This window comes from Ostrinia furnacalis, unplaced genomic scaffold, assembly GCF_004193835.3.
Source record: "Ostrinia furnacalis isolate ACB-3 unplaced genomic scaffold, ASM419383v2 OfSCF1818, whole genome shotgun sequence".
NCBI classification, from domain to species: domain Eukaryota; kingdom Metazoa; phylum Arthropoda; class Insecta; order Lepidoptera; family Crambidae; genus Ostrinia; species Ostrinia furnacalis.
The window spans coordinates 101,009-122,082 of record NW_021132057.1 but is presented as its reverse complement, the minus strand read 5'-3'; the positions used below and the strand labels follow the sequence as shown (position 1 = coordinate 122,082).

Sequence of the window (21,074 nt, the reverse complement as noted above, 5' to 3'; positions counted from 1 at the left end):
GGGTGTTTGGCGCATCGTGTGCCAAAATGATTTGGCGGATAGAATGGATCATTTCCTATATTTTCAGCCCCCATAACACGTTTCATGCCAGGCGGCTACTTTTATATTAATTTTTTTAGTAATTTCACCAAAATACCCAAATCGCATCATTTAATTTCGATTTAAAAAAAAACTACTAGACGTAGCCTCAAAGTAAATATTTTGTTTTGACGTGCATTGATGTAGGGTTGCATCAAATCTAAATTTACTGGCAAATATCATCTAGTTTTTTTTAAATTCAGCTTTGAAGTTTTCCGAAAAGTTATAAATGAACTGAACATTTAAGTTTACATTGCTATAAATTTTTTTTTAAAAGAGATAGCGCTCTTCGGATTTTATCAAAACTTCTCTAGTCTATCCCCATTCAAACGGTATACTAATCTTGTTTAAATAATAACAACAACTTCACAAATTCCTTAAATTAGTGCATCGACTCTACTCGGACTGATTTGCGAAATTTGTGTTTATAGCCCCTTTTTGTGTGAATAGCACGTTAAATACCTACTACAGGTAAAAATTATTTATCTTATGCAATGTAAAAACCTTTTCCCTATCGTTTTTCAATGTGGATTTCTTGAAATTAAAGACGAAAATAATTATTTTGATCGTTTATTAATTATTACAAATTTTGTTCAAAATGTCCGCCTCGGCAACGTATACACTCACGACATCTTCTTCTAATTTCGACTGTTGTCGTATGCAGCCACATTTCTCTTTTTATTACTACAAAGGCGTTTTCTATTCGTTGTTGTAGTTCTTCTATTGTTTGAATCCGTTACGTACACCAGTTCTTTAGTTTGTCCCCAGACGTAAAAATCTAACGGAGTTAGGTCTGGGGAACGTGCAGGCCACTGTATAGGGCCATCTCTTCCAATCCACGAATAGAAAACGCCTTTGTAGTAATAAAAAGAGAAATGTGGTTGCATACGACAACAGTCAAAATTAGTATACGTAGCCGAGGCGGTTATTTTGAACAAAATTTGTAATAATTAATAAACGATCAAAATAATTATTTTCGTCTTTAATTTCAAGAAACCCACATTGAAAAACGATAGGGAAAAGGTTTTTACATTGCATAAGATAAATAATTTTTACCTGTAGTAGGTATTTAACGTGCTATTCACACAAAAAGGGGCTATAAACACAAATTTCGCAAATCAGTCCGAGTAGAGTCGATGCACTAATTTAAGGAATTTGTGAAGTTGTTGTTATTATTTAAACAAGATTAGTATACCGTTTGAATGGGGATAGACTAGAGAAGTTTTGATAAAATCCGAAGAGCGCTATCTCTTTTAAAAAAAAATTTATAGCAATGTAAACTTAAATGTTCAGTTCATTTTTAACTTTTCGGAAAACTTCAAAGCTGAATTTAAAAAAAAACTAGATGATATTTGCCAGTAAATTTAGATTTGATGCAACCCTACATCAATGCACGTCAAAACAAAATATTTACTTTGAGGCTACGTCTAGTAGTTTTTTTTTAAATCGAAATTAAATGATGCGATTTGGGTATTTTGGTGAAATTACTAAAAAAATTATTATAAAAGTAGCCGCCTGACATGGAACGTGTTATGGGGGCTGAAAATATAGGAAATGACCCATTCTATCCGCCAAATCATTTTGGCACACGATGCGCCAAACACCCTGTATAAACACTGATATTATTGGTTTTAAGCCTTGCCTTGAATGCTCTCTTAATTAATAATAATAAAATTATATTTACGGTTACCTATTGCAGGACGCAAGTATTCAATTAGATTTAGGTGATTTAAGATATTGTAAATTTTATTTACTTAGTAGTAACACTAAAATTAAATTATAGTAATCTAATTTATTTCCCATTTCGGTCAGTATTTACAATGTAAGTATTTTTTTTATCGAGTATTTTCTTTAATTTAGGCTACGGAAAACTAAGAAGCAATAATGACAAGTCTTCTCATATACATATTTACATTTACATAATAGAATACAAACCATATACAGAAATATATTAAAATTAATAACTAGGTAGTAGAAATACTATTGAGCAATAACGTTTTGAATTTATCTATTACCCATTCACGCCTGATATAAATATTTAAATATAATGTAGTGATTCCAATACTGAACTGTTGTGTGTTGGGAAATGATATACCTACTTCGATATTTTTGGCATTATTATAACTTAGATGAACAGATTATTTTAGACATACAGTTTTTCTAATTCACTAATTAACTCGGCATTTTATTACATAGTTATGCTATCGAGTGAGCATTACCGATGACCAAACTTAGTGGCATTATTTTGATATAGGACGAAGTCATAAAATGTCCCCGCTGGTACAGCAACAAGACCTTTGTGATTGTAAATCTCTTTTCAATAGTCTGACCGACATTCTTATGTCAGCGAATGTTCGGGAAACTTAGACGAATGTCCCAAAAAACTTAACAAAACTTATGGCCATTTTTGATGGTCATTAGTGTAGTTATTCTTTGGCCATTTATAGCTTTTCCTCATCGATTCGCTGGCTCTTAATATCTTGATCTGGCTGTTATAATAAGTGGTCAGACTCATAAATAAGGAATTTGTAAGTAAAGCAAAACCAACATTTTTGACAGTTTTAGTCTGACTTCATTAAAAAATATGATAAGAGATTTTCTCTGACATATTTCTCGTTGCTATTGTTCAGCGGGGACGGTTTTGTGTCCGTCCTCCCTTGTACCGGATTCACCTCATTACGGTCAGTTTTGTTTTATATTTTGCAAATAGCAAAAAAAGCATTTATATTATGTAAATTTTATGGGCTGTTTAGTTATTGCTTCCATTCTACTTATTTAATTGTGTTTACACTTTGATCACCGTCCTACACTTGACGTCTTACTTAATTTAGTGTTAGTTTGTTTACGATCGAACCCCACGGGCCAGTAAATGCAGAAGTCTCAGAGACATTGTGATAATACTTAGCTAGACAGAGCTCGGCAGAGTTCTCTGGTATCATGTGATTTAATTGCAGCTGAACTCCTCAATATTTTCGTCAAGCTTAATGTATTTAGAGCTTTAAAATTGAGATTATTTATTCTTTATAATACTATTGGGACCTTCTAGTTGTCGTTGAAGGCTTCCTGTCTGAGCTCATACTTTGGATGGCAGTTTACCTCTCGACAATAATGTTTCTCTAATCTATACTTTGTAATTCTCAAAATTTTGCTCTCTATTACTTATTTATTCATTTTTTTGTGCGATGACTCGCGATCACAATGATGAATCAATTAATGTTATAATTATGCACTAATTTAGTGCATAAGTAAATATTTTTCTATGAGAATTTTGAATTAAAGATGTTGTAGTGAATTGAGTTTTTATTCGTTTACTCGAGGATAAACCCATAAAGGCTCGTTTGTGTAATGTCTTACGTTTCTTTTAATAACGGGCTGTATTCTTCGATTCGGGATTACAGTCCGATTATGTCATTCTCTATTCATATTACTGCTTGCAGTAGTGATACAGTATTATTTTATTAAATTCTACTCTGTACATTGTTAGGTTTATAATTTTTATATTTTCTTAGGTTTTATCTAGTTGACGTCCGAATTTATCTTTTTTGTGTACATAATGTGTCGATTGAAGGTTTCGAATACAAATTTAGTAGTAAAGCAACCAGTCCACAACGCGAGTATGTTTTTATATGGATTTTAGTAGACCAAGTTGAATCAACCTTCCTACTTTACATTTCTTTGTGTTAATCGGAAGTAACAAGTAGATATACTCCACGATCTTCCAATTTGGTTATTTATTATTATTATTTAGGTTAATTTATGATGTAGTGGTGTTAAGAGTTGATGAACAATGTATATCGTCATTTAGCTACTAACAAACCGGTTGTGTTGTGTGTGCTTACGCTCTAACAAGCATGTGTTTGTGATTTCGTTTTATTATATCGTCCGCAATGGACGTCGTACCAATTCTATTGTGGATTTATAATTTATGCTGAAATATTGGCTTTAAAATTCCACTCGATAATGACATCTTATCTCGAATATTAAAGACTGACACTGCTCCCAATGAAGTCTTCTGTTCATAGTTCACCTCTCTCATCTTGTCCGCAGCGATGTCGGTGAAAGTATTTAATTCGATTATTGTGATAGTATATGTTTGAGAACGAGACGTGTGTTTCCAAAAGCAATAACATTGTGATATGTGGTGATGACCCTTGTACGCAAGACTCAACATAAATTTATTCTGCATAGTATAGATAATATTGTCAATTATAAGATTGTTGTTAAATGTGCACTGAGCGCTTGAGCTCACAATTATAGGAGATTTAAGTAAAGCCTCAAACGAAATAGAATCTTTTGTGATCAAGACATAGTAAGAATAGTTGTAAGATTGTAAAGTGTAACAAAATATTTATTATAGTGAAGACATGCGTAGTAAGGACCCTAGGAGTTGTGAGTTCGGTAGTTCAGCTTTCACTTATGTCGACATTGACTCTATGTATGCTACTTACTGATCTAATATTCTCGAAGTGTATAGAGGTAGGCACTCTTGCTCCATCTGTAGTTAAGTTTCAATCGAAAGACGTAAAGTATAATTTCCAGTATAGAAAGCTTATGGACCATTTATTAAATTGTTGTCGTGATTTACCTATGTAACGTATCAAACGTAATTTTCAGCATAAATTATTCGATGGAGATTTTCGTACGAACACGTGGCCGGAATACTCATTGTGAAACATTAGTTATTGTTGTATAGATGATAAATAATGTGACTTACGCAGGGATGGATACTTAAATTATTAAAATTTTAACTGATATATTGGCTATGTAGCGAGTAGAATATTTTTTTACAAATAAATTATAGCAGCTATTACTTGTTTTCTTTCCGTAATATTACCCTTACTTAATATTTAGATTATAAGAGTATCGAATGTTCTTGGGCATCAACTGACGGCAGCCGTGACGGCACATCGACGCTGTGATACGGACGGGGCGAACGCGGGGTGATGATGCGAGGGAGATTCGTATTGCGAGGTACGTAATTAACTCGATCGGGGTGTAAAAGAAATAAAAGCCAAATATAACATATACGATATATTTATTTACAAAATTAAGTAACAGTGACAATAGGCCGCTTGAGCCCCTGCCTTGTGCGCCGGCGCTTGTCGCGCGTGCGTCGCTCGGCCGTCGCGTCGCGGAACAGTTGCTCGCTGTCCGCCGCCTCTGCCTCGCGCTGCAACCACTGGAGAGCGTGCACGTTGTAGCCCACCATGTCCTGGAATTATAGAATAACGAAGGTTACAATCAAAGTTTGGACACAATACAACCCTTTGCGAGAGACTGGTGTGTAAACAAAGATAATCCTTGTGTAATAGATCACCAGACCTCCAGCATGTTTTATACAGACCGTAAATTGGATGTGGAATATGAATTTTACACTATGATCAAGATTGTTTAGAATAGTTGTGCAAGTGTAAGGTAGCAAAACCACAGAAAAGTGACAATTTAGCCCTTCATTGAAAAATTGTAGGCTATGTATGTATGTATGTATGTACCTATGTAAAGACAACAACTACAACAGCCATACGAATTTCCCCAAGCGAAGATTTAATGTTATATCATGTGCTTGAGCAAGAGCTGTTTGGCCACGAGCGGCGCGTGGTGCACTTTGAGCAGGAATATAGCGAGGCGACAGAACAACTCCGCGTTGTCACCAGGATTTTGAACTTCAACTCTTCAGCATAAGGTTCAAAATCAATTGACTACTTACCCTAAGCTCGCCGAGCCTCATAGCCGCCTTAGCTTGTATCTGGATCATGTGCTTGAGCAGCCGTTGATTGGCCACGGCCACGAGCGGCGCGTGGTGCACTTTGAGCAGGAATATAGCGAGGCGACAGAACAACTCCGCGTTGTCACCAGGATTTTGAACTTCAACTCTTCAGCATAAGACTCAAAATCCATTGAGCGTTACTTTGTTGTTACTCACCCTAAGCTCGCCGAGCCTCATAGCCGCCTTAGCTTGTATCTGGATCATGTGCTTGAGCAAGCGCTGGTTGGCCACAAGCGGCGCGTGGTGGACCTTCAGCAGGAATATCGCGAGACGACAGAATAATTCAGCGTTGTCGCCTCGGTCGAGGAGTTTGGGCAGCATACGGACTATTTGACACGCTGCACTGAAGGGTAAGAGCAGGAGGGCTTCTTCGAGATCGCTGTAGGTAAGGAAGAATAAGTTAAAATTAGTTAGTTTAGTTTTAGTTCCTCTGTGGTTGAGGATTCCGGGTGAAGCTCGTTTCCACCTTCGGCCTGATCATCACTTACCATCAGGTGAGATACTGGCCAAGAGCTTCCTCTTTGTTGATAAAATAAAATAAAATAATTAACTAAATGGAGATTACATCATCAGTCAATAGAGATACTTATTGTGTACTGTCAAAAAGTTTGTAATAAATACCTACCTATTTTATGACTGTGTAAGGCCCAGAACAGACGGTAAAACGCAACTGCAACTGCTTGTTACTTATGAGTTGCATCTAAGTTTCTGCCATAGCGTCCGTTGAGAGACCACACATGTTCTGGGCCTAACGAGGCTCTGATTTCAAAGTCAACTGACCAAATTCAGAAGCAGCACATCAGTTTATTATTTTTGTCGCAAAATTGCCCCTATTAAAACTACATAGGATATCCATAGTGGATAGTGGGACGTGCACCCACAAGGTGGACCGACGACATCATAAAGGTAGCAGGAAGGCGCTGGACGCAGGCCTCTCAGTGCGAATGTAGTCTCAGTTGTCAGGCTGAGTAGCACCACCTTACCTTAACCGTAATTATAACCATGACCGACGTTTTTTGTATGGAGTTTGACAGACTTGACGTTTGTTGTAGTTAAAGTAAGATGGTGCAACCCAGCCTAAGACTCACCTAGAGCGGATCTTCTTAACAGTCTCAGCCAGGAAGTCTTCAGCACTATAACAGTTGTATGCGAGCATAAGCGCGGGCGGCTGGACCGCTTGCCCAGGCGCCGCCGCCGCTTCCTTCTTGTACTCCGCGCCTATCGTCAGGCACTCCAGGATCGAGTCCGCCTGGAACGTGTAATAGCTTTTATGATAACTGTAATAGTGACAACAGATATAGTCTGGTCCGGGAGCACGTAGAATTTTGTCCAATGACCCCAAGCTACCCATCCTTATCGCTCGCGCGTAATTATGGGTCATTGGACAAAATTCTATGTGCTCCCGGACCAGACTATAGTCGACTTCATAAAGAAGGCGTTGCATGCAGGCCGCTGCCAACCGGCCAAACCGAAAATCATTGGGGGAGAATTATGTTCGGCAGTCTACGTCCTGTAGCTGAAACGACAGGCGGACTCGATCCCGTTAAAAATTGCGTTATCATCATTAATGATAACGCAATTTTTAACGGGATCGAGTCCGCCTGTAACATCCGAAATCGCTTTTGTGCTTAGTGTGATGAGATATAAAATGCCTTATCGTTCACCCATAAAGAAAATGCTAGTGTAACTTACCGCTTTTTCAGCTCCGATCGTTTTTTTCGTGGGCATATTCAGTCCCGGAAGACCGGGCACAGGAGCCTGAAAGGAAAAATAGTTTTTTATTACAATCAACGCAAGAAATTTTTATGCAGTTAGAAGAGAGGAGTATCTCGCGAAATCTTAGTAAAGTGCCACACATTTACCGAGACTCGAGGAAAAGTTTGAGGATATCATCCACTTATTGTTTAATGCATTTTTTTATATCTTTGGATAATTTCACACAATTTTTTATTTGAATCTTATTTACTTAATTAACATTGGTATACTCGTATGTATCGCTCGAAGCTATGAAGGAAAATAAGCACAACCCTGCCTTACGTCGTATAGGTAGGTAAAAAAAATAACAACATACGTGCGTGTCTCCCGTAGCCAGGCCTTCCTCCTGCTCGTCGGTATCTCCCAGCACGAGCGGTTCATCAGTTCGCGCGTACAACCGCAGCGCGCGGTCCGTCCCGCAAGACGCCACGTGCAATCCACCCGCGCCCACGCTCACGCCGTGGCACTCGCCTGCGTGGCCCTGGGAATATAGAGCTAATGTTTATATGCCGTAAGACTCATTTTAACTTGCTCAAATACTGCTACTTCGCTAGTGTGGGGGAAAAATATTTCAAAATTTTTGCAATAAGTTTCGTGCATGACGCCACGTGTAATCCACCCGCGCCCACGCTCACGCCGTGGTACTCGCCTGCGTGGCCCTGCGAACATGGAGCTAGTGTTTATGTGCCATAAGACTCATTTTTATTTTCTGACGCTCAATGGGAGAATCTTTCAACATTTTCGTATGTTATTAAGCAATGAGATTTCTCGCGGTAGATGCCGCACGACGCCACGTGTAATCCACCTGCGCCCACGCTCACGCCGTGGCACTCGCCTGCGTGACCCTGGGAATATGGAGCTTGTGTTTATGTGCCGTAAGACTCATTTTAACTTGCTCAAATATGCTACTTCGCTAGTGTGAAGCGAAAACAATTTTTGTTTAAAATTTTTGGATGTTATAATGCAATAAGCCATAAGGTATCCCGCACGACGCACGGTGGGCTGATATTAGAGCTTCATAGACTTAGCGTCGCTCAAAAATCAAGTGCCTAATTTTGAAAAAATAAATACGCCAATGTGTTCCTTTACCAAAAAGGAATATTTTATGTTATGTAACGTTTCTTGATAAAGTTATTATTTAATAAGTTATTGACAATTTCCTTTTTTTTTGTATGGAGCTCAACATTTATTTTTATTTTATTCGTTATTCTTAAGCTTTCTTAAGAAATTGACTTTTGTATTTTGTAATGCAACATATAAGCTATGTTATCACCAAGTGTCGCATTTCGGAAATCTTCGGAACATTGTCATTTTGGACTTTAAAATAAAAAAAAATAAAAAATTTAAATCACTGCCAAATTTTGTAAAAATAACTACGCCAATGTGTTCCTTTGCCAAAAAGGAATATTTTATGTTATGTAACTTTTCTTGATTAAGTTATTATTTAATAAGTTATTGACAATAATTACTTTTTTTTTGTATGGAGCTCAACATTTATTTTTATTTTATTCGTTATTCTTAAGCTTTCTTAAGAAATTGACTTTTGTATTATGTAATGCAACATATAAGCTATGTTATCACCAAGTGTCGCATTTCGGAAATCTTCGGAACATTGTCATTTTGGACTTTAAAATAAAAAAAAATTGATAAAACTTTGTGTTTTCTATGAAGTTTATATTATTATCTATATCTGAGAATCAGATTTTAAAAATAAATTGTGTAAAATATCTTCATTAGTTGCTCTCCTGCAAAATTCGAGCGTGGTGTAGTACTTTCTGATTGGAAGTAAATATCTTTTCCGTGAGCAATAATTTTGTATGCTTGCAGGCATATACGTATGTAGAGCTCCATGTACGTAGTATAGTTTGGTCTGCGAAATAAAATTTGCGAAAATGATGATTCTAGCGTTTTAGGGCTACTTGTAAGTGCCCAAATGAACGTTCGGTTTGATGTCTCCAGATAAAATGGATAAGGGAAAATAAGGTTTCTAGCTCCACTTTTTACTATCGNAAGTCAATTTCTTAAGAAAGCTTGAGAATAACGAATAAAATAAAAATAAATGTTGAGCTCCATACAAAAAAAAAGGAAATTGTCAATAACTTGTTAAATAATAACTTTATCAAGAAACTTTACATAACATAAAATATTCCTTTTTGGTAAAGGAACACATTGGCATATTTATTTTTTCATAATTCGGCACTTGATTTTTGAGCGACCCTAAGTCTATGAAGCTCTAATATCAGCCCACCGTGCGACGCCACGTGAAGCCCGCCCGCGCCCACGCTCATGCCGTGGCACTCGCCTGCGTGGCCCTGGGAATATGGAGCTAGTGTTTATGTGCCGTAAGACTCATTCTTATTTGCTGACGCTCAATGAGAGAATCTTTCAACATTTTCGTATGTTATAAAGCAATGAGATTTCTCGCGGTCGATACCGCACGACGCCACGAGAAGCCCACCCGCGCCTACGCTCACGCCGTGGCACTCGCCTGCGTGGCCCCGGGAATATGGAGCTAATGTTTATGTGCCGTAAGACTCATTTTAACTTGCTCAAATACTGCTACTTCGCTAGTGTGGGGGAAAAATATTTCAAAATTTTTGCAATAAGTTTCGCGCACGACGCCACGTGCAATCCACCCGCGCCCACGCTCACGCCGTGGCACTCGCCTGCGTGGCCCTGGGAACATGGAGCTAGTGTTTATGTGCCGTAAGACTCATTTTTATTTGCTGACGCTCAATGGGACAATCTTTCAACATTTTCTTATGTTATAAAGCAATGAGATTTCTGGCGGTAGATGCCGCATAACGCCACGTGCAATCCACCCGCGCCCACGCTTACGCCGTGGCACTCGCCTGCGTGGCCTTGGGAATATGGAGCTAATGTTTATGTGCCGTAAGACTCATTTTAACTTGCAAAGTTTGCTGACACTCGAAAAACGCTAGTGTGCACGTTCACGCCGTGGCACTCGCCTGCGTGGCCCTAGGATCATGGAGCTAATGTTTATATGCCGTAAGAGTCATTTTAACTTGGCAAGAAGTTCTGGATGTTATAAAAAGCAATAAGATTTTATACGTCACGGCCGCTCGACGCCACATGCAGCCCTAGAACTTGCCTGCGTAGCTTTGGAGGAAAATAGAACTAGCATTTATGTGCCGTAAAAGTCATTTTAACTTATTGACGTGTGAACATTATCACAAAATCACATGCTAAACTTACATTGAGGGTGATGATGTTGTCATACGTGTCAGCATCCCACTGTTTCACTTTGCCGTCTTTGGACGTCGTAAAGAAGTAGTGTGTGCTCGGCACAAACTGCAGTGACGTCACGGAGTCGTTGTGCGCGAATATTGACTTGTGGCAGTCGCCGAAGTCCATGCCCCATATCTTGACGTTGCGGTCGGCTGAACCGGTCGCGATGATGTTTGAGTCATAGCTGATGTCTAGGCAGTGGACGGGGAGCTTGTGTCCGTATAGGGAAAGGTAGAACTGAAATCAAAACGTACACCTTAGCATTTTCAAAATAAATTCAAATACCTACTTTGTTTAGGTAGAATGATATTACCTTAAAACTGTCAAGGAAAAATATTTTGACTGTGGAATCTAGCAAGCCGACAGCTATGAACTTGTTGTTTGGGCTAATTTTCACACACAATACTGATTCCTCCAATTCCAATGTTCTCGTGTGTAAGAGTGATAAGACCTGAAATAAACAGGGATTAGTTTTTTAATGTACTTATTTTTCTTATTATAACTAAATATAAAAAATGCTTCTACATAACATTTTTGTGGTTTACCTTAGCTTTTGACTCGCCAGTAGGGTCTTCGATAAGTTCAAATTGCCATAACTTCACTGTTTTGTCGCCTCCACCTGAGTAACAACCCAACTGCAAAAAGAAATAAAGTTCAAACTATTTCTTTTACAACTGAAAAAAAAAGGTTGCTTTGCTTGCTGGGCAACTGTTCTGAGTGTTCTGTATTCAGAACCACCTATTCTATATAAAAAACAGAACGTTCTGTCCTCAACAAAAAAATTGGTAAAACATTAGTTCGCAGGGCGCGAACTAGACATTATAGCTACTATCGATATAACGTTGATGCGTCCCCCACACTTACCATGTCAGGCGTGAGTCCCACACAGCTACACGAATTCTCGTGCGCTGGTATCTGTTCCAATATCCGACCGGCGCCTACATCAACTACGAGGAGCGAACCGTCCGCGCAGCCTACTAGCGCATTTCTGTCGCCGGACTTTAAGGCCTCAGCCTCGAACTTAGCGGGCAGCGGGGCGGCGGCGGCGGCGGCGCGGGAGCGGGGCGGGCAACGCAGACCCGTTCTCGAAACCAGCGGGCAGCTCGCGCGGCGCTTTAGCGGCGAAGTGTTGTGTTCGGGTTGTGTTATTGTCGAGATATTTCGATGGTGGAAGTATCAATTAATGTAAGGGACATTTTGGCCAAAATGAGTTATATATACCAACGCAATCAGAATTTTCGGCTCTATCGATTGGTATACTTGAAATGTTGATATCTTTAAAAAAATGTCCCTTACCTTAAACATTTTTAGTCGTCTGAATACGACTTTTGGGGAAATAAATGATTTAAAGGACGTAAATTCCTTTTAATAATACAATTCAGCTCTTACCCTAAAAAGTTGGTTTTAACTTTTGAACTCATTGAACCTTACTTCATTTTAAACTTTTTGATTTATCATAATTAGGCCCTTACGTTAATATGCATATAGGATATCAATTACTTTTTTTGGTGGTGATATGCATTTAATGCCTCCCACTCCTACTACACTTATGAACACTAAGTTGTCTTGTCTCTATCTTTTTTCTGTTCATTTTTACGCAGTTGGGTTTTTGACCGAGGGGCTGAAGGCTCTTCAGAAGCTGTTCAATTCCGTCATCCTCGAAGGAAAAACGCCTACGGCATGGCACCATGGCACAGAAGTGTGGTGATACTCTTCTTCAAAAAAGGCGACAAAACCTTGTTGAAGAAATTTAGATCCNAATCCAACGAACCCAAGTTCGATGCGATTCCGCCGTTTCATTTAAGAGTTCCTATGGTCACCTCTTGACTCCATCATCAACCCAGCTAAATGGTCGGCGGTATAGCTAACAACCTGTTTAGAACTCTTTTAAGGATTTCTCCACAATCACCCCCATTCTCATACAATGACATTTTGAGATGAATTAATGTAAGCAAATCGAGATGGATTAATGATGGGCGAGGTTGAAGATCTCTACTTACACTTGGCCTGCGGATGAATATGGAGAAAACAAAGCTTATGTCCAATGTCCATGTTGCGCCCTACCCAGTTTCGGTTGGGAGATCAATTCTCGAGATTGTTGAGAAGTATGTCTACCTCGGACAAACGATTCAGCTGGGTAGGTCCAATTTCGAGAAAGAGGTCAATCGTCATATCCAACTCGGCTGGGCAGCGTTTGGGAAACGACGCAACATCTTTTCGTCCAAAATACCTCAATGCCTGAAGATTAAGGTCTACAACCAATGTGTGTTACCAGTGATGACTTATGGTTCGGAAACGTGGCCACTCACTATAGGCCTTATACAGAAGCTCAAACAGAAGCTGTGAAATTTGATTTCACAGCGTGCTATGGAGAGGGCTATGCTCGGTGTTTCTTTACGAGATCGAATCAGAAATGAGGAGATCCGTAAACAAACTAAAGTCGCTGACATACTAGCCCGACGGATACAAGCTGAAGTGGCAATGGGCAGGGCACATAGTACGCAGAACTGAAGGCCGATGGGGCAGCAAGGTTCTGGAGTGACATGCAATAAATAATTTGAATTTGGAGTGGAGGCCGCGTACCGGAAAACGCAGCATGGGACGTCCACCCACAAGGTGGACCGATAACATCATAAAGGTAGCAGGAAGGCGCTGGACGCAGGTCGCTACCAACCAGGCAACATGGAAAGCATTGGGGGGGCCTATGTTCAGCAGTGGACGTCCTATGGCTGAGATGATGATGATGATGATGACTTACACTTGCAAGGGATATTTGCCGATTTAGCTGCTCTTTAAAACTCAGCGATATGGTGTTTCAGAATCAGCGTCTCGTATAAAACTCATATGTATCTAGAAAACTGGACCGAAATTGAAAAATTTTACTCGACTTGGCGGTTGCACTACCGTGCCCCCAAATATTTTAGTTTTTCCTTGATTCATACACCAAACACTACTTATATTCCAAATTTGAAGCTTCTAGGTCTGCTAGAAGTGCCTTAGAATTTTGATGATCGGTGAGTCAGTCAGTGAGTGACAAAATTAAGTAACTTTGACCCGTTATAATTCTTAAACTACTGGTTCAAATTGAATGAAATTTTAAATATACCGTGTCTTTACAATGCCTGCATAGCTAATGAAAATTCAGCCTTCTAGTTTTATCCACAACGAAGTTACAGGCGGTCGAAAATAGCCTGAATTGCTTCGAGAAAAGGATGGTACGGCCGTGCCGCTTTTTTGCTCGACTTGGTGGGGGCACTGCCGTGCCCCCAGATCGGTAATAGGAATTCACCATCAGCTCATTTTCCAAATCGGTCAATTTAAGTTTGATAACACTTTTTCTTTTGCAATTTGGGTATATTTTTATCACCTTCGTCATCAGGAGAGCTGGATTCCCAAAGAATATCACAAATTAAAGCTATTTTATTAAGTTTTAAAGTAAATACAAACATCTTTTCATTGACATTTCAAGTTGACAGTTCCTTTGACACTAACTATTACAATAACCGGCCAAAATCGGGCGGTTACTGTAGCCGTTAAATACGACGTCATTTAACTTTTTGTCAAACTGGTGCAACCCAATTTTTGCCTAACCGGTGGTTTAACTGAAATTTCGAGCTCAGTAACCGTTAAAGTAAGATGGTGTGACCCACCCTAACTTACCGTGAGGTTATAGTCCGTTACGAAAGCTCAACTCGAAACCTTTAAAAGTGGTAGTGTAAGTTTAGTAACGGGAACACAAATAAACGGAAGTTAAACTACTGATTTACTGTATCAGTAGATTGCTGGTTACATCTTTTTTTTTTCAGTCCTTAGAAATTAAGTGTATTTTTTATTTGTTAGTGAAATCTAAATATAATAACATTAATAACTCAAAGGTGACTGACTGACATAGTGATCTATCAACGCACTGCCCAAACCACTGGATGGATCGGTCTGAAATTTGGCATGCAGGTAGATGTTACGACGTAGGCATCCGCTAAGAAAGGATTTTGCGACACTCCACCCCTAAGGGGGTAAAACTGGACCCACGCGTACGAAGTCGCGGGCGGCCGCTAGTCAAAAATATATATAATCACTTGAATGAGATCATTTTCATAAGTAAAATTGTGTGTCCAGTAAATAAGATTATAAAAATAACTAAAGTTCTCACTTACCATTTTCATTAAAACTGAGGCTTAAAATTAATATCTGAACACACATTAGGTATTTTGCACTACACATTTTCAAAATTTATACAAGTTAATTAGAAAGTAATAAATAAACTGTGCACAGTGTATATAACGCCATCACTACAAATGATATATCATAATTTTGATAGTAACTTTATATGAACGTATTATCTACCGAAAGAGATAAAGCTAAATGGAGAAGTTTCGTGATGTTGAAAACATTAGATTTCACTGAATGGGATTAAAATATAGACCAAAACTAAAAAGCCGGTGAAGTTATTTTTGAAATCCGTCAAGAAATGGCTGACAAGTTAATTATTTAAATTACCTCCATATTTTCGCGTGGAATTTAAACAAAGGCGGTGCCGTGAAGTCAGACCACCTGTTCAAGTTTCAATCACAATGCTTACCACCCCTAACGCATTGTCAAGAATGTCACTATAATGTCAAAGTCTTCTTTTTCTTTTTAAATATGATCAGCCCCCCTAGACAAAACGCACTTTTTGATCGAATCGAAAATCGAATCCGTCAAAACTCCATACAAAAAAGGGGTTTTTCAACCACTTTTCGACTGGTTTGCGATTATAATTTGCACTTTGTCTAGACCCACAGGTCTTGGATATGTCAAAAAAGGTTACACAATTTTACTAAGAAAGAATCTTGAGTGACCCGGGNTTTATTTATTTTAAAATTATTGATCGCAACTAGCTAGTTTCTTTTCTGGCCTTTAAATATTTAGAATATTAGCCAAATTACTTGTTATTAATAGGCACAAGCTACAAAGCCTCGTGAAGATTTTTTTTTGGGACTGGAGAGACGGTCTTGTGTTTTAGTCATATAACGTCCCTAATTAGTTGACCACGACTGTATTATTATTTAGAAACCAATGAAATCGTACAAAATCATTTGCTTCTAGATCACAAAGACGGGTATAAATAAATACAGAATAAAATAAAAGAAAGAACAAAATTAATTAATCACGAATCAAAAACCATATTGTCGCTCACTAGTTGGCTCGTTAGTACATTTTTACATCGCTGTCTGTATTGTTAAATCGTTAAAAAATAAAATGCAGTTCACCAGTGAGAAGTCCTAAGTAACTAGTGCCCATTAAACGATTTTCAACTTAGCATAGACACCTTGTAGGTCATAATCGAATGAGGTCAAATAGACTAGGGATGTTATGGATATGTAGTTTCGGTTTTTGGATACGGTTACGGATATAGGAATAATATTATACCGGTTTCGGTTACGATTACGGATATTTTTTTATTTCGGATATCTGAAAGTTTCGGTTACGGTTACGGATATCTGTGATTTAGAATGCAATATGCAATAGTTGTCCAACACGGTTCATTCATGGCTGCACACTTTACATCGAATAAAAAGATAATAAATTATACTAGATGGCATTATAAAGGTAAATCAGGCTGTTATGCCTTCACATATACGGCAAAAACAATTTAAACTGCCTACATCTGAAACTATCCGAAATTTTTAAATCGGTTACGGTTACTATTTTTCGGATATTTTTTTATTTCGGATATCCGATAGTTTCGGTTACGGTTATCCATAACATCCCTAAAATTCACGTATCTTTTCGTTGGCAGACTGGCCGCGGTGCTGACGCTTGGAGCCCGGGACCTGCGCCGCGAGTTGGACGCTATCGTCATCAACGAAGGTACTGTGCACTATCATCATCATATCATTTAAGTATTTAGCATATTGAGAAACAGGGTTCGAAAGGATAATTATCAATGATAATTATTAGAGATGAAACGGATAGTTGTTTGGCCGGATACCGGATACCGGATATCCGGCCAGCTGCTAGGCCGGATAGCCGGATATCCGGCGGCCGGATAGTTGGCCCATTGTCTCGTTGCATGTCGTGACGAGTATAGTGCCGCACAGGTGCTTCGAACGCGATCAGTGGTTCTATTAGTAGAATAGACTAGTCACACTTTTGGAAAATCGAATCCGTCCGAATAGAATGTCAGATTTTGCCACTTGTCTAGGGGGCAGATCAATTCAATTTCGGCTGCAATCGTGAGTGTGTGATTGAATAGCGAAAATTTAACTATACCTACTGGTCATCACAAAAATCGGCCCACCTACGTTTTACAGTAAAACTCGTTTCTACTGACACAGTCATGGTGCCCCAACAATATTGGTGTTATTTGAAAGCCCAATAAATATCCTTAAAGAAAAACACATTTAATTTCTTAATAAACGATTAACGTAAACGCGATATACAATAAATGTGACTTTATTTATTTATTTATTAAGGCATACACAACAGGTAACAATCAAGGGATACACCGGTAAACTTGAAAAAAGACCTCACTTTGGGCTCACTTCTGGGATCAATAGACCCATTTTTATGGTTATAAAACCAAAGAATGATCTCACGTGTCCTCTTTAACAGATGGATAGCGATTAATCCCAACTTATCAGTTTTATAGCCATAAAAGTCGGCTCAAGCGTAACTACCTATTTTTTGAAGAAGTGACTCTGGATTCTTCTACAGACACATTTTTGGGGTAAAAACCTTTCCTTTAATGAAATGAAGTTTAGAACTAGGCTTTTAAATGGTGCCAATATTGGTGGGAAGTGGGGATGCATAGGTTTGAAAGTGCTTGTCGCGGGAGGGTCGATCTTTGTGAGCTTTTTTGTAACTTTTTGGACTTTAAATAAAAGCCGTCATTATTGTAAGCCATTTTATTAATATTTACCTCAAAGATTAATGTATTTCATTTTATTAATAGGAAATTGACGTTTTTTTTAATATCCGGTATCCGGCCGGATAGTGAGTTACTATCCGGTATCCGGCCGGATAGTAAATTAGGGCCGGATATCCGGCCTACCGGATAGTTGCCGGATATCCGTTTCATCTCTAGAGATATTTTCACAATTATTATTAGTTTTACTTATATTTTCAAGATTTATTAAAAGAAAAAAATCGGAAACTTGTCCATTGCGAAGGACTATAATTATACTTGCAGTAGGTACACACGCCCACACTGTTAACTACCTATCCATTTCCGTTTTTGCTCTCGCTCTAATCAAATGGCGATTCTTTGCGATAGAACGAGATGACATGACTTTCAATGGGCAGGCGATAGTACCTACGTCGACAAAAAACTACTTTGATATACCTACATGCAGAGGAATGCGTTGCTGTTGGTTGACATCTCATCAATACTTACTAATAATAATAAAATTGACTGATTGATGAATTATTTTTGTTTTGGATAGCCCATTTATCGAGGAAAGCTTTAGGCTATAATACATATAACATCACCCTACCTATATTGGCAGCAGGGTAAGAGGCGAAGCAATAAAAAAAATGTAGCAAAAACGGGAAATAATTATTCAAACTACATATTTTCACGCGTACGAATAATCGGATCGATGGGGACTTTTCACATTTCATTCATTCGTACTCCGAAAGTCCGAACATTCGTATCAATTTTCAGCTATATGCGAATTATTGCAGAGTTGATGTCTAATTTGATCGGATTAGAAGTCGCAGGTAGAGTTAGTACTTTATACTTATTTTATAGGCTAAGCAGGAACTCAAAGAAGTAGGTACTGAAAAATTCTTGTCCTTCTTAATTGAAACTTAAGTAATGCTCTTGAATTCTCTTTGATTTTTGATTGCCTTGATTAGTATTTATTTTCATATTTACATATAGCTGAATCGCTTACTTCTTCTTCTTCTTTTCGTGTCGACAACAAACCTACACGGTGTCAGCCCAAAACTCCGCCACAAGAGTGGCGTTGTCAGTAGCACTCATCAAATCCTCCTGAGTGCAGTTGCTTGGGCACTCAGGGCATGACATCAGGTGCCTCATCTTACTTAAACACAAGTCTAATATACCTGATCTTTCGATACCTTTTTTTTACCCAGGAACAGGCCTAAAAAACCTAGAGTAACTATCCCTAAGTTACTTTTTCAGATTGTCAAATTCTCAATCAAAACCCTGGGGTGTTCCCTCTGCCGCATAGTGATCGGCGCCTTGGGTACTAGTACTTACTTACTTTGGTACTAGAAGCCTAAGACGCCTTCCGCGGACGTCCGCGTCCGTATTGTTACGGACGTCCATACTTACCTTTCGATACCTGTTCGTTCTAAATTGACTCTTTAATAGCACGTTATTTACGTTCGCTGTTAATGCCCTGTATCAAACAGCATCAAAGAAATTAGTTTTTCTTGAGTAGATTCAATTAGTATCTAATCTTTAATCAACCCAGTTTTTTACGCGGTACTGTTCAATATCTTTATCGACCTATGATAATAATAATAATAAAACGTTTATTTCAGACATCCATAGGTGTTAGTAACATGATTATCTTAATCTAGTGTTAGTATAAGCTAATAACAATGAGGTATTTATGTAATATGGCTTCTAATGTGACTCCTGCGCTATAGGTATTCATAGCGAGTGACCCACTTAACTAATAAAATAAAAGCTCTCCAGGTTCAATGTTAACTGAAACTTAAATGGGAACAGTTTTTTTATCCACATCGAGGAAGCGCAGTGGTGACGGTGCGCAAAGGATTTCCTCGGCGACAAAAAAAAAATGTAAATAATAGCTGCCAATTTTCTAGGCCAACGGAGGAACAAATGTTTTCTGAAAATCATAAATTGATAAATAAAATTCCTGCAGCAATAACAATTTATTTTTGCATAAAGGTAGACGTTATTGACGTTATAGTGATTGGTCAATTTATTTACAAAATTTTGACTTCATGTAATTTTTTTAGAAAATATGCTTCTAAAACAACTACTAGTAAAAGGGGGGCAGTTTGTATAGGAAAACGTGATTCTTTGGTTCAATCTACAGTAAAAACATAAATGGATGATTTCAATAAATTGTACATATTTTTATGCATGTACTAAAGTACTTTTTCTTTTCTAAAGAAAAGATACTGCTGTATGCCATTATTCGGTAAAATGAAAGATGAACTTTTGTTAAATATTTATTAAAGTATTCATTACTCTATTACACATACCACATTATTATCTATTCAGATTTGTATTGTTAATTAAATAATTATGAAAATTATCGGACACAATGCGCTTACATTATTTGTATAAGGCAACGAATCTACTATATTTAAAATTATTATTATATTTAATTTCTAAAAATAGTTTTTGATAAAAACGTGCATACAAAAGTAAACAATCGAACTTAACACGCTCACTGCGTTATGAGGTCTAAAAAGCCACATGCAGAACTTATCGCAGGTGCGGCTGTCATAATCGCGTTCTCTCACTCTGTGCGGGGGGCGACTATTTTAACATTTCTATGAGTACAACAGAGACAAATATATCAAATTGCTTCTCTTACGAAGCCTAGCATAATGACGTAGACAATATTGTATGAGGTCGATTAGGTCCCATACGCACTGGATAGAAATTAATCACGTTCAGTGCGCCGTGAGGTCTGAACTGCCTCAAAAATTGCAGGCCTCATAACCGCACAGAGTGAGGCGCGGGCGCCGCGCATTTTGAGTAGTGATGTGATAAGTTTCGATACGGACGCACGCTGTTAGCCGGTGACACATTAACACTGACTCTTTAACTAAAAATGGCATTTGTATACACTTAACGCACGTATTTATTTCAGGTATTCCTAGTGGCAGATAATAATAATAAAAATAATAAATATTTTTGGACATTTTACACTGCGCTTCTAGTCCCAAACTAAGCAAAGCTTGTACTATGGGTACTAGACAACGGATATAAACATACTTAAATACATTTTTTTTTAATACATACATATTATTATACATAGAAAACACCCAGTCCAATACAAACAAATATGTTCATGCACACAAATACTGTGCGGGAATCGAACTCGCAACCTCCGGAATAGTAGTCCGTTTCGAACCACTACACCAAACGGCCGACAATGATGTGCTGAACATTCGCTTAAAAAAGGTGGTCAACGAAAGCGCTGCGTAGGTTGCTACGACAGATTAAGACTAACACTAAATAGCACTCAGGCTGCAAAAAAAAACTAAAAAAATTGAAACTTTTTGTGTTCTG

The 21,074-nt window shown here is 38.2% G+C and overlaps 1 protein-coding gene across 1 annotated transcript; it reads right to left on the bottom strand.

Annotated features, from left to right (window-relative positions):
• Nucleotides 1–5,101: 5,101 nt before the first annotated feature.
• Nucleotides 5,102–15,352, bottom strand: LOC114353836 (WD repeat-containing protein 3). The gene is made up of 10 exons (XM_028305959.1): nt 15,347–15,352; nt 11,714–11,848; nt 11,395–11,484; nt 11,163–11,300; nt 10,817–11,086; nt 7,917–8,081; nt 7,538–7,603; nt 6,934–7,094; nt 6,002–6,224; nt 5,102–5,290 (listed from the first exon to the last, which is right to left on the bottom strand). The coding sequence occupies exons 1-10, from the start codon at nt 15,350–15,352 to the stop codon at nt 5,126–5,128; spliced, it is 1,419 nt and encodes a 472-aa protein (XP_028161760.1). The 3' UTR covers nt 5,102–5,125.
• Between the last annotated feature and the right edge of the window lie 5,722 nt (nt 15,353–21,074).